The sequence below is a fragment of the Lithobates pipiens genome, unplaced genomic scaffold (genome assembly GCF_037356315.1).
Source record: "Lithobates pipiens isolate NorthernLeopardFrog02 unplaced genomic scaffold, aLitPip1_a1.2 Scaffold_8, whole genome shotgun sequence".
Taxonomy (NCBI): domain Eukaryota; kingdom Metazoa; phylum Chordata; class Amphibia; order Anura; family Ranidae; genus Lithobates; species Lithobates pipiens.
Window position 1 is genome coordinate 74,351,959 of NW_027507903.1, and position 14,812 is coordinate 74,366,770.

General features: G+C 41.7%; 1 protein-coding gene across 1 annotated transcript; it reads right to left on the reverse strand.

Moving 5' to 3' along the window:
• Positions 1 to 749: 749 nt before the first annotated feature.
• BCL2L10 (BCL2 like 10) lies at positions 750 to 13,355 on the reverse strand. Its single transcript, XM_077472732.1, has 2 exons — positions 12,845 to 13,355; positions 750 to 1,968 (listed from the first exon to the last, which is right to left on the reverse strand). Exons 1-2 carry the CDS (start codon positions 13,226 to 13,228, stop codon positions 1,837 to 1,839), a joined length of 516 nt encoding a protein of 171 aa, XP_077328858.1. The 5' UTR covers positions 13,229 to 13,355; the 3' UTR covers positions 750 to 1,836.
• Between the last annotated feature and the right edge of the window lie 1,457 nt (positions 13,356 to 14,812).

Here is a 14,812-nt window from a genome sequence, read left to right on the forward strand (position 1 = left end):
GGGCCAACATACCAGCAACAGTGTGTGACAACCCTATGAAGACTTACAGAAAACGTTTGACTTCTGTCATTGCAAACAAAGGATATATAACAAAGTATTGAGATGAACTGTTGATATTGACAAAATACTTGTTTTCCACCATAGATTGCAAATAAATTCTTTAAAAAAAAAAAAAAAAATTATATATATATATATATATATATATATATATATAATGAGATTGAGACAAAATGTGGAAAAAATCCAGACATAGGTGAGGTATACCTATGATGACCATTACAGGCCTTTCATCTTTTAAAGTGGGAGAACTTGCCCAATTGGCGGCTGACTAAATTTTTTGCCCCACTGTATATCCATATTCTCATTTCTGTACAAATGGACTTTTGTGCAAATTGTTTGTACCACTTTGTCCAGGGTTGCCTTAAACTTTTTTTTTAATCCGAAAGAAAAAAAACAAAAAACAGAACTGGTTTCTAGATGTGTGCATACAATGCAACATACCACTTGCATTGAAGAGCAAAGCTCAAAAGTGGTTATGCTTAACAAACTCCCAATAGATGTAATTAAGCCCTGGCAATTCAGATTGTGATATACCATGTAATCTTTATAAGTTTAATAAGCAAAACTATTTTTACAATGGCCAGTCTGATCTATATGGTGTTAACAAGTGGAGAAATTTGGACGAAGACAAAAAAAAAAAAAATAAAAAAAAAATAAAAGGTTATATATAAAAGCCAACGACTCCGGGGTATCTCAAAATGCTGATATTTATTAAAACATGATACGTGTCAAAAATAAAATATGATACAGATCATACATCAAGCACAATATAATATATTATTGTTTTTTCCTTGGAAAAAAGTTACAAATGCTTACACAGAGATACCAGATCTCCATGGGTTGGACTAACTGAATATATTATAGCATAAATACAAATTTTGCCAAGTATTGGTTAAAACTAATATATTAGCAGTGAAACGTTTATCAAAAACTTCCACTAGTTTGCCATGAAGGTTTCAAAAATAACACGTGCTACCTAATTTAAAAAATGTACAATACTCAAGACTAGAATCGCTGTATGTTCAGCATCATTATCCTGGATTGGGAAATATTTACTGTTATCTGCGACTTCAAGTCCCAAAGGAATTATGGGACCATTAGGTGGTGTGCTGCAGTAGGCAGGCACCAGCTTTTTTTCTCTTTAAGAAAAGCGCAATACAAAGCAGCCAATCAGGAATCCTTTTCCACCAGTGACAGCTCAACTTATGAAAGCCAAAGTAAAAATGGCGGCGTCAGATCTATACTAACCTGCTCTTTGCCTTCCAACAAAGTACTATGGTATGTTCGTGAATCTTAGATCAAAGTCATCTAAAATAGAAGGCGCAAGTATTCTAATGCAACTTTCTAAAAATGTAAGACCACCGTAAAATGTTAGTCTTACACAAATATGGTTTACACTTTAAATTTAAATGCTACCAGTATATCCTAGAAAAAACTAAAACCAACACACACCCACACATACATACATCTAGTGCGTTTTCCATGATATCATATAAAGGCATTTTAATTGCCTTTTTGGTCTAGTTTTGTCATTTCACCAATCACAATGTTTAAAATAAAAAGCAGTTTGTGCGCCCGTTAAAAAAACAAAAGCCCACAAGAACATTTTACAGCAAAATGGCAGTGCACAATTGTTCCAAGCTACACAGTCGGCCAAATCAGTCCTTTTGAAAGTCTTGACGCAAGATCTTTGGCAACAACAGCTGAGAACAAAGTCCTGTGTGATGGTCCTTGACGTTATTGGAGATCATTGGTGGCAGGCATTTCCTCCATAGTTCATCTTACAGTCAATAGAAAGACCAATCCAGCAATCCCAAAACCAGCAGCTGCCATCAAGGCATTGGAAAATCTACTGTTATCTTGTACCTGCCCAGTCTCATGCTTGCCACAAAATTTGTGGAATCCCTCCTGAAAGAAAAAACACAAGATCAATATTTTGACCAATACAGTTGGCACAAATATTAGCTGTCATATTAATTTTCTAAACCCAGGGAGCCACAGAAGTGAATGGCTCTATGCACTTTTACTCAGATATTGAATGTGCAAGACATATTCCCCAAACTCGGCTTTACATTCAGGGAATACAATGCATGTGTGTAAAGGGCAATGCACAAAAGCACCAACATAAGTACAAGGACAGCCATTCACTTCTATGGCCAGCTGTATGCGCTACCTGCAGCTTCCTGGGTGCAGAAAAACTGAGTTTTCCCCTAGAGAGATTATTACGCCTCAGTGTCCACATGTACAAGGCCTTGTTTGTCGTGGGAAAGTGTTATTTAAAGCGAACGGTGAACTTCTCCTTTAGCTTTAAACATGTTAGACCCATATTCAGGGTGTAACAGGTTACTAAAGCACCTTCCCACAACCCGTCCCGATCCCCTATTGTGACAGCAGGCAGGGGATCCTTTCCCTGCACCCGCTTTCACAATTCAAGAACAGCACACACAGCCACATCATTCATACGCAGAGTTCTACAAGTACAGCCTTCCACCGCAGAGACGGATTCTAGATTTCAATAGACTGAGGGGGCGCTGGTGAGCACTCGTGGTTTATGGATCTTCCTGGACTTAAAGAACTGCCCATTTCAGAGGTACGGGCAGACAGCTGTACAGACATTGCAGCAATCTGGTGATTGTGGGTGCAATGCTTTACAGGAGCCAAAAAAAAAAAAATACAATTTTATAAATGTATTCCCTTATATCACTTCCTGGGGTACAGTCTATGGCCACTGGATAAAAGCTCACTGCTCAGGACGCAGACAAAAAATCCAACAGGTCTTAACCCATGTGTACTTAAAGTACTAAACCCACATCATAAAAATAAATAAACCACTAATCAATAAATGGTGTATTACATGCTGATCATACTCGCTCTGTCACTAGATCAGGATTTTTACAGAAAGCGGATCCCCAATTCAGCTAGGGATTTTGCAGAGCAGTGTTGTCAGCTCTGCATATTCTCAGTGTTCAGTGAGTTTCTATGCTGAGAATTTCTTCCCTTTCAGATCTGAGCAGCCCATGCGACTATAGAGTCATACATACAGTGGTAAATGACAGCCCACTCCCTCCCTCCTCCATGCCCACTAATCAGCTAAACATAAAAAAAACCCGTAGTTGCATTGTTCATTTCCATTACAAATGAGACGAAGACAAAAAAAAATAAAAAATAAAATAAAAGAATAATCAAAGAATAGCAGAATCTGCGTGTCCCCAAAGTCTTAACACGCGAGTTAGTCAGCTGGACATGAGTGATCTTCATTGGCATTCTGCCCCCTTCTATGGTGGGCGCTTAGAGTTACATAATGCCTCATCACTTAGGGTAAAAGGGGAATTTTAGGTTAATAAACCCACTACTGTATGTATATAGACTGGGTAGTTAGAAGGAAAGTGTGGGTATAGGAGATAGATAGATAGATATCAGGGACAGGAAATGGTTCTGCCCTGCAGGGTGGACCACCTACTTGCCTCTTTGGGCTCCTGACTCCCCCATAAAGCCTCCATCACTCTACTAACATTTTAAATCCCTTCCATTTCACCGGAAAACTAACTTCAGCAACTTGTCCTTTATAAGGCTTCACATTACAGACTATAAAAAAAAACAAAAAAAAAGGTGAAAAACCGATCCGTTTGTTCCAGATCAAGTTCCATTCATTTTAAACCCAGCTTGGTTAATGGAGACCTCCGCTCTGAAGCCAGCTTTGCCCTTTTATGACCGTACAGATATTCAATACATCCCTTCCACGCTTCTCTTCTCCAGATAAGCACCGAGGTTCCATGGAAGGATCAGCGACAAGGGTGAGCAGCTGTTTACCGGATCTTTATTCAGCAGAATGAAGTATGGAAGCAATAGCCTCCAGATGGCAATGTTTGAATCCTGCTTGGCAGATGACTGTGTAAACAGTTATACCCTCAACACCTTCCGGAACTCTGCTCTTTACAATTAATTTGAGCAAACACAACTTTTCTGCCTTGTGATTCTCATTAACCTTTCCTGTACCAGGCAAGAGGAAAACTCACTCTTCAACCATACAAGAGCCAACGAATATTTTGTCTGACTTTTCTGTCGTTTACTAGGCCAGTAGGCCTCAGAACTTTAAAAACTATATGTATAGGAAGACTCAAAAGAACATTCTAGCAAATCCAGAAGATACAAATATGAATAAACATTCTTGCTCAGATAACCGTACAATTCCAGTGACATATCGCTACCATAAGTAAATCCATAGTTCCTTCTACTACAATATTGCGGTCCTCAGAGACCCACAGGGGCTTCCATCAACCTTCTAAAAACGCCATCAATACAGAGAGTCAATGACAGAGAAACCGTCCACAATGAAAAACTCAGATCTCCTGATCTCCATAAGGGTCTCGTACACCGCTGTAATGAAAGGACTGATCCTCTATGCAGGATCTCACAAGCAGAAAAAAAAAATACAAAAAAAAAAACACGTAATAAACTACACCCATATAAATGTCCATATGTGCACAATATCTACAAAATTCTTCCATGCCTCCTCTAAGTTACACATGTCCACATTTAGATGCGTACATATATAAAATTGCATCAAAGTTGCAGAACAGTAAAGTAGTCCAGGAACCTAATTTTTGTTGCTGCAATTTGAGTCGCATTGGTTAAGGCAACACCCATTGAAATTAATGTGTTTTGACGTCTGAAGTTGCATAAGTCGTAGCAGTGTGCACTTGGACTTTTTGTTCTGGTGTTCCATTGAGAAATGCCCTCCGTCGAAAAACACCTCCGATGGGTCTGCGCATGTGCAGTACGCAACGTCACTCCAGCTGATATGTTGCTCAGCTGGCGTGATGTCAACACGGCGCATACGCAGATCAGAGACAGTATCTGACGATCTGCTAAGTGCAGAGAGAGAATGAACTGGTCAGATTCTGCCTCATTGTTGCGGGGTGGATTTTGACTGTACAGCATGTTTTCTGCCTGTTGCATTGCGGCTTGAGAGTGTTAAACGGTGGGTTTTGGATGTGTCTAAGGGCAGGTTAAAAACACACAAAACCCGCCATGCAGAATCTGACAATTACATTCTCCCTCTGTGCTTAGCAGTTCATCGAATACTGCCTCCGATGACCTGTACATGCAGTGTTGCCGTCACGCTAGCTTATCAAGCTATCAGCTGGAGTGACGTTGCATACTGCGCATGCACAGACCAATCTCAGGCATTTTTTGACAGAGGGCATTTCTCAATAGAACACCGGTTCTTGTTTATAGTAAAGACAAACTATCCTTTAAGGCATGTACTCCCCATCCCACAAGTGCAACCCACCTGGAGAAATACTTCCCTTTAATCCTCAATCCAGTGATCAATGTTTTTTCCCTGTTCTTGGAGCCACATGGCCTTGCTAGGTCCTCTCCAGCTCCATTTAATCCTATAGGGAGATCCTTATAGTTAAGATTGCTGGATTGAGGATGAACATGAGCATTTCTCCTTGTAAACTGCACTGGGAAGTGGAGGTACAGGGGTCCTTTAAAGCCACAGGATCAGCATGACAGAGACCACTAGTTTTTTTTTCAGAAGGTTAGGTGAACAATGACAGCCTCCATATTCTTCTCAGGACAGGCTTCCTTTACACCCATGCATTTTATCTGCACGGCATCCCATTCAAATGCCACTTTAATTTCCGAGAGAAAAAAAAAAAAAATCAAATTCAAATTCAAAAATGCAGCTGCAAGAAAATAGTCTTTTTGACCGTGCAATTTTCCTGTGGTTCCTACAGCCGCACTGTGATTTTACTTGCCTGGGGGTGCCATTCAGTATAAATGGCAGCCCTGGGCATTTCAGCAGAGCACTTTCTCTGATGGGCATTGCTGCGATTCCCACACACGCACAAATGTGAATTCATAAATCCTTCAACAACCTGGGAACCCCCTTAACAAAAAAGCAGTACCTACATGCAACAAGAAAAGACTACTTCGTTTTGAAATAATGATCAATTGCAAAGGCTCATCTATTAGATCAATTTCTGTAGCAGAAGTACAAGTTCCAGCAAGATACAAAAGCACCTAAAATCTTTGTAGAAAGTGGGAGTTCCACCCAAAAGTGGAACTTCTGCTCATTTGTCTCCTCACCCCTCCGGTGACACAATTGCCATCTTTGGGGGTGGGGGGAGAAATAGGATACCGGTCTGAAGGGTATCCTGTTCCCACTTCCAGGAGTCCGGGCTGTGTCATCACCGTGTGGCTCTCTCCTCTTCTACCTGTCGAGAGATAGAGATATCGAGAGATATCGAGAGATATCGAGAGATATCGAGAGATATCGAGAGATATCGAGAGATATCGAGAGAGAGAAGAGACTGGCCTTGCGCATGCGCAGTAGGGTTCCCGGCATGAAGACGTAAGGCTACACTGCCAGATACCCTTACCAGCAATTCCGGCAGCACCCAACAGCTGATGGAAACATCAGCTGCAGTGCCAACATTGCTGGACTCCAGGACAGGTAAGTGTCCTATTATAAAAAGGCAGCAGCTGCAGTATGTGCAGCTGCTGGCTTTTATATATTTTTTTTGGGCAGAACACCATTTTAACTGGATTTCCAGCATTTATACAGCCACATAGTGGTCCCTGCTCCCTAGAGCAGCTCACAGCCACAAACTTTTTGCAGCACACACACTAAGGGGCCGATATTGGAGGGAGCCAATTAACCCACCAGTATATGTATGCATGGCACGTCACCCTATTTTCTACATGCATATGGGCCCAATAAGAAATCAATTCTGAGTTGTAGAGAGTAAGCTACAGGGGGATGGGGGAAAAAGTACAAATAGAAAAAAAAAAGACAAACATACCGATACTGTATATATATAAAAAAAATAAAATAAAAAATATGCATAGCTCTGATTTCAAAAGAAATGAGAAATGAATATGGGTCAGATTGCTCTCATAGCAGAAGTGAGGAAAGTCCCTTCTCAGTGTACAGTCCAGGTGCTTGCTGGAAGGAAATCTGATTTCCATTGTGAAGCCTTCTAACAACGAGAACTGACAAATGACAGGAAAACACACCTGTTGCTTTTCAGGAAATAAAAATCCATTTACTATAGAGCCGGCATATTTCTAGGAATAGAATATTCCTTGCAGATTGCCGGATACCATCATTTACGTTCCATTTGCCCACCTGGCTCTCCCAATCTAATCTATATCCCCCACACATATCAGGCAGCCATGATGTTCTACACAGCCAGGCCCACACCTTTCCCCTGCGAGCGATCACTACTACACGGGTCCTTCTAGGGATAACGGTAAAGTAAGCCATCTTCATCATTGCTGATATCCCTCTGAAAATGCCAGTTCCCTGGATGGTATAGGCTTCTAGATTTTGGAATCGCCAACACAAAATTAAATGAAAGCTGGCAAAAAAAAAAAAAAAAAAAAAAAACACTTGAAACTCCTTAGATCTTTACATAAGTACCAGTTCCAGGGCCTTCGACTGAATGCACATGAAAGGCAGATCATCAACATGACTGCCAGGCAACTAGCATTTTCCAAAGATCAGCAAAAGGAGCATGTATAATCAAAATCTTCTCTTTTTTGTATTGGATTAGAGAAGGGTATACACCCTTTCAGGTTATTTTTGTTGTCTGGGCCCTGTTGGGGAGATTTCTCTCTTTCCTTTGGGTACAAACAGGAGATGAAGGGAAATCTCCCCAAAACAAAGGGAATTCCAACTGGAAGATTTTCAATTATATATCTTTTAATCCAATAAGAGTTGTCATGAAAAAAAAAAAAAAAAAAAAAAAAAAAAAAAAAAGGGAAAAATCTTCCAGTGGGAATTCCCTTCACCTCCTGTTTGTGCCCAAAATGAATGAAGGAGAAATCTCCCCAAACTGAAGGGAATTCCCATTGGATGAAATAATAATAATAATAATAATAATAATAATAATAATAATAATAATAATAATATAAAGCTCCCCAACGGGGTACAGCTATACAAACCTAACAAGGGGTCTAACCCTTTCCATTCTGCCCAATAAAAAACAAAAACACACACTTAACTCATTAGCTATTTAACCAATCAGATCAGAGAACAAGCAGATCCTAAATCTGTCACAAAGCAATATACTTGTGTGAGAAGCCTCTAATGGAAGGTCTTTCCATGCCCCTTGGGTAGTGGTGGCAATGTAGAATAAGTGTCACTTTACTGCCCTGGAACCAATATGCATCTGCCAGTTAAAATGGCAGCCTACACCAAGGCTTTACACAAAAGGTGTATAACAGCATGACAAATTCCCCATTTACATGCTGCAAAGCATTGTGGTATATATGCCCTTGAATGTGCAAGCATGTGACCCATTTATTTTGCCAATATCAGAATAGCCAACAATCATCAGCATGAGCAAATGCTCAGGCCTCAATGAAACCTTCAAGTCAACAGTCTTTATATACCTTAAGGAAGGTGCCCATTGCAGCCCCAAAATATCACATTACAATTTTGCAACGAAAAAGGCCCCATTGCTAATGCCAATGAGATGGGGATGCTTGGCAGTCTTATTTGGCACAACCCTTTACCCCCGGTGCTTAACCCCTGTGTGTTTTCATATGGGTGGTGGGCACAAGCCCTACTGCCATTGGCCTGTAAAACTCTATTGAAGACTGAAAGCTGATGTGCCTGAATGGTGCACCGAGTGGTTTTGGGCAGTATGAAAGAGGTCTGTGACCCAGACGATCTCGCATGTGCAATATGTCCAGGCTAGTGTGTAGAGATAGTTGCACTTTGTAAGGGAATTTTCCCTTCACATAGTGAAGAACTGCTAACATATGCAAGCACAATTACGGTATTATATTCCTTGAAAGTGATTGGGGGTTCTTTGCAAAGTGTTTCACCACATACCCCTAGCACTGGGGGTAAATTCCCTGGCAATGTGAACAGCCTATTCACCTTTAGTAAATGCACCCCATAGGCCCCTCTAAAAGTGCATGCGACACCACAGACATACAATTGGGAGATGGGGACAGAGTGTTGTCACCTCTATATAACACGAGTGGTTATAGTAGAACATACTTGGCATATTCATGCCACAGCTTATGATCTCTGCTGGCAGCACATGTGAATGGGTGACAACACAGACACACGACTTTAGAGAAAGGGAGCGTGGTCACCCTGTGACATGAAATGCCTGGCGGTGTAGTGTCACATTTTGCTGCCTATCACAGGATGCTGCGGAAGTGACGTTGCCGCCAGAAATTGCGTACTGCGCATGCGCGATGCGTTCCAAACACTCGCGCCGTGCGTTCCAACATAGTTTCGGCAATACAGTTCAGCGAAACCATCACATAATGTTACGGAAGTCATGTTACACACAACACAAACACTGGGCCGTTCGTTACAACACTAATACTTCCCTTGTTACCTAGTAGGTTTTGCATTGCTGGGACTTGTAGTGCTTATCCTGAGCTACATGCTTCAATGTTCAGTGTCCTCATCCCTATCTGCGAGCTTCAATGTTCAGTGTCCTCATCCTTATCCCCGAGCTTCAATGTTCAGTGTCCTCATCCCTATCCCCGAGCTTCAATGTTCAGTGTCCTCATCCCTATCCCCATGCTTCAATGTTCAGTGTCCTCATCCTTATCCCCATGCTTCAATGTTCAGTGTCCTCATCGAAGCAGGGGGATAAGGATGAGGACACTGAACATTGAAGCACAGAGATAAGGATGAGGACACTGAACATTGAAGCATGGGGATAGGGATGAGGACACTGAACATTGAAGCTCTGGGATAAGGATGAGGACACTGAACATTGAAGCTCGGGGATAAGGATGAGGACACTGAACATTGAAGCATGGGGATAGGGATGAGGACACTGAACATTGAAGCATGGGGATAGGGATGAGGACACTGAACATTGAAGCTCTGGGATAAGGATGAGGACACTGAACATTGAAGCTCGGGGATAAGGATGAGGACACTGAACATTGAAGCATGGGGATAGGGATGAGGACACTGAACATTGAAGCATGGGGATAGGGATGAGGACACTGAACATTGAAGCTCGCAGATAGGGATGAGGACACTGAACATTGAAGCTCAGGGATAAGGATGAGGACACTGAACATTGAAGCTCGGGGATAAGGATGAGGACACTGAACATTGAAGCATGGGGATAGGGATGAGGACACTGAACATTGAAGCATGTAGCTCAGGATAGGCACTACAAGTCCCAGCAATGCAAAACCTACTAGGTAACAAGGGAAGTATTAGTGTTGTAACGAACGGCCCAGTGTTTGTGTTGTGTGTAACATCACTTCCGTAACATTATGTGATGGTTTCGCTGAACCGTATTGCCGAAACTATGTTGGAACGCACGGCGCGAGTGTTTGGAACGCATCACGCATGCGCAGTACGCAATTTCTGGCGGCAACGTCACTTCCGCAGCATCCTGTGATAGGCAGCAAAATGTGACACTACAGCGGATCACCTGGTGGCATTTGAATAAAAGCTGCAGATTCAGGCTGCATTCACACCTGAGCGGACCTTTCAGCTCATAAAAACACCTGAAAAAAAAAAAAACGCCCAACAAGCAAAATCCCATTCATTTCAATGGCACCTGTTCACATCTGAGCGTTTTGTCACCTGAAGCAAAAACGCCTGAAAAACGTCCCAAGCAAAAAAAAAAAAAAACACACGAACACGAGCTTCTTTGGGACAGATTACAGGTGTTTGTCTTTCACATTGGTGACCTGAACAAAATCGCTGTAAAAACATGCGACTTTGAAACGCTCAGGTGTGACTGCAGCGTTAAGGCTGGAAATAACCTTTTAAATGAGATTCACATGATCAATCCTCTGAAATGCCAGGGATTGGGTGTGAAGTCTGCTATCTGGGTGACAGCGAAGGGTTACTGCACATCATTACATCCGATACAAAGTTAGTTTCCGGAGATCAGCCCTCCCCCAGTGACCGAAGATCCAAACAAATGTCATTTACAGATCGGACGCAGGATGAGCCATTTCCAGCAGAAATACTTTGCCTGTGACTCAGAACCACCATTGATGAGCCTGGAACAGACTGAGCGCTTAGTCATCAGAACTCAGCACAGCCAGACCACAGGTCAGCCGCTCACCACACTGCAATGTACTGGGGAGAGCAGCTGTGCATGGTGGCCAATCAGCTTCTAGCTTCAGCTTGTTCAATTAAGCTTTGACAATAAAACCTGGAAGCGGATTGGTTTCTATGCAGAACTGCAACAGATTTTGCACAATCCAGTTTTAGGAAATAAACCTCCATTGAGTGCTTAGTCATCGCAGCCGGGCACCCCCACACAGCCAGGCACCCCCCCACACAGCCAGGCACCCCCACACAGCCAGGCACCCCCACACAGCCAGGCACCCCCACACAGCCAGGCACCCCCCCACACAGCCAGGCACCCCCCCACACAGCCAGGCACCCCCCCACACAGCCAGGCACCCCCCCACACAGCCAGGCACCCCCCCACACAGCCAGGCACCCCCCACACAGCCAGGCACCCTGGGCACCCCACACGCATCTTCATCAGCTGAGCTGTCAGTGCATTGAGCAGCCTCTGGATCCTCCCTCCTGACCTGCGGATGACATTGCTCACACTATTGATTATGGTGGCCCTGAGCAATCAGTATCTGGTTTGAAAAACGAATTGCATATCAATCAAGTGATACAAAATGAATGCCATGGCCACATAATGAGCGACAGACAGATCGTCAAGTGACCCAAATGTATTGGTTGTGTCAATAAAGAAAACACACACACACACGTGTGTGTAGTACAGGGTTGACCGATGGCATTTTTCACACTATCAATTTTTTCTGCTACAACCAATCAGCTTGGGTCTATGGAAACCACCACTATCTGCCGCTCATCATCCAGACATGTTATCTTTTGTCTCATTCGACTCTTGTCAGATTGAACATCAATGGTCCAGTTTTGCAGCCATGTGTATGGCCACCATTAAGGAAAACAATCTGATTGTACAATCTCCTTCCAATTTATCCATTAATATATAGTACAAGGGTCTGCCTGAACAGACACAGTGAATGGATGGTTTAGCTGTGTCCTCCTATTACATAGCTGATGAGCAATCTAAAAAGATGATTATAGAGATTGTATAGTGCATGCTCATGATGATTAAACTGGCCACACACTATGCAATCTGATTGTACAATCTCCTTCTGATCTACCCATTACCTATGTAGGACAAGGGTCTGCCTGAACAGACACAGAGTGAATGGATGGTTTAGCTGTGTCCTCCTATTACATAGCTGATAGTAGAAGATCTAATGGAGATTATACAGATTGCATAGTGCATGCTTGTTTTAAACTGTCCACACACAATGCAATCTGATTGTCCAATCTCCATTAGATTTACCAACAACTTTGTAATACGAGGACAAACCTACACAATTCATGCAATCTGAATCCAGCCTGGAGAACCCAAATACTACATATGGTAGCGGCACATCTAAAGGATTGTATTGTGGGTGTTTTTTTGTTTTTTTTTTATTGGCCATCCACTATACAATCTGATTGTACAAGCTCTTTCAGCTCTACCCACCACCTATGTAATAGAAGGTCAAACATAAACCATTCATTCGATGTGGATCCAGTCTGGTGGCCCCTAATACTACATAGATGATGGCACATCTAAAGGATTGCATTGTTTGTGGTCATCCACGATACAAGCAGATCGCACAGATTTACCAAAAGCATGTAACCTCAGACTCCCCTAAAACAAACTCATCGATCAGATAGTATGGTGTATGATCCCCCATGATTATAGGATGGATGGATTACCCATGCTCCGTGCTCCCGGAACCAATCCCCGTGCTCCACCACCAGGAACCTGCTCAGCACCCCGGCCAGCTCCTCGGGGGCGGTCCCCGCCTTGTCCCTCTGTAGTAGGACCCCGCTGAAGGCGATGAGCCCGATGATCCGGCCCCAGTTGAGCCCCCCGTCCTCCGGGAGCCGAGCCGCCACCTGCTCCAATGTGCTCCGGGGATCTCCGGGCAACAGCTCGCACGAGTCATAGAAGTGCCGGTTCTTGGTGAGGATCTCCCCGGTAACCCTCCATAGTGTTTGCCCCACGGGGGTCGGCGGAGGCTGACAGTCCCTGCGGAGGAACCGCTCGAGGTAATCCTCCAACAGAGCCCGGCTCTCCTCCAACAGATGATCCGACATAATAGGAGGGGGAGCGGGGATCACTCCATACAACGGCACCGCACCACGCCCACCGATCTCCGAGCGCTCCGTCACCGTCTTCTCTGCTCTCCGCACTGCCCAGACTGTCACCGTACCGCCTGACACTTCCAGCTTTTGTTTAAAGCCCAACTTGGACGCTAAGAGCGCTGATTGGGCCGGACAAGGCCCCGCCCCTTCCATTCATTAAACGGTGTACAGCTAGGAAGTATGATAACGCTCCCCATTCTAATTGGTCATGGAACATTCTGAAAGGCGGGGATTCCATGTCATTGATCGGCCCGCCCCGCCCCTCCTTTGTACATGATGTCACGGGAAGCTGGGGGGGGGGGGGGGGGGTGTATTTCTGAATGTACTATTGTACTATTCAGAGGAACAGAGTGTTCCCTTTTCTGACGTCATCACACCGGGGGGAACCACTGGATACATCTGTACAATTCCCAGCCTCTGCCCGATCTGTCATCGGCGATCATGTGTTCTTATAATAAGAACACGTGTAGATATCATTTCATATATATGCATCATGTAGATAGAATTACACACACACACATATATATATATATATATGTATAAAGCAGATATGATTTTTCATATATACATATATATATATATATATATATAATGATATCTACATGATACATATATATATATGAAATTGTCTAATATATATATATATATATATATATATATATATATATATATATATATATAAAGTCCAAAGGTTGAGGTGCACATCAGGCACAGTGGATTGTTTACTAATCACACCTTCCCACGGGCTTCAATATAGAAAAATTTCAGATGGGATTGCTACAAAAAATATCTTTATTGAAAAAATTAATCAAAAAGAATCTTTAATTGATTGTAAGATTGATTCCAGATAAATTGGTTGTTCGCTTTAATTGATTATTAGTAGACTATATATATATACTACTACATTTACGATCGTTAGATAGGCATGATTCTCTGAGGAAGGGCGCAATCTATAATAGCCTGAAAACTTTTAATATCATGTATGCCTGATTTTAGGGAAGTCGTGTTGATGTCTTTTCGATGAATTTTTTCAATAAAGATATTTTGAGCAGCAATCCCATCTGAAATGTATATATATATATATATATATATATATATTGTACATATAATTGTATAAAAAAAAAATATATATATATATATATATATATATGTATATATATTTTTTTTTAATAAAATTATATCTCTATATATATATATATATATATATACATACATTTCAGATGGGATTGCTGCTCAAAATATCTTTATTGAAAAAATTGTACATATACAAAATATATATATATATGTATATATATATATATATATTTTTTTTTAATAAAATTATATATATATATATATATATATATATATATATATATATATATATATTAGAAGATATAATTTTATATATAATGTAGATATGATTTTTTTAAATAATTTTATATATAACATAATTTTATATATATGTATAATGTAGATATATTATATAAATAAATGTTTTAGAAATGATATATATGTGTTCCTGTACATTACACATGTAGGTCTTTTATGAAATGT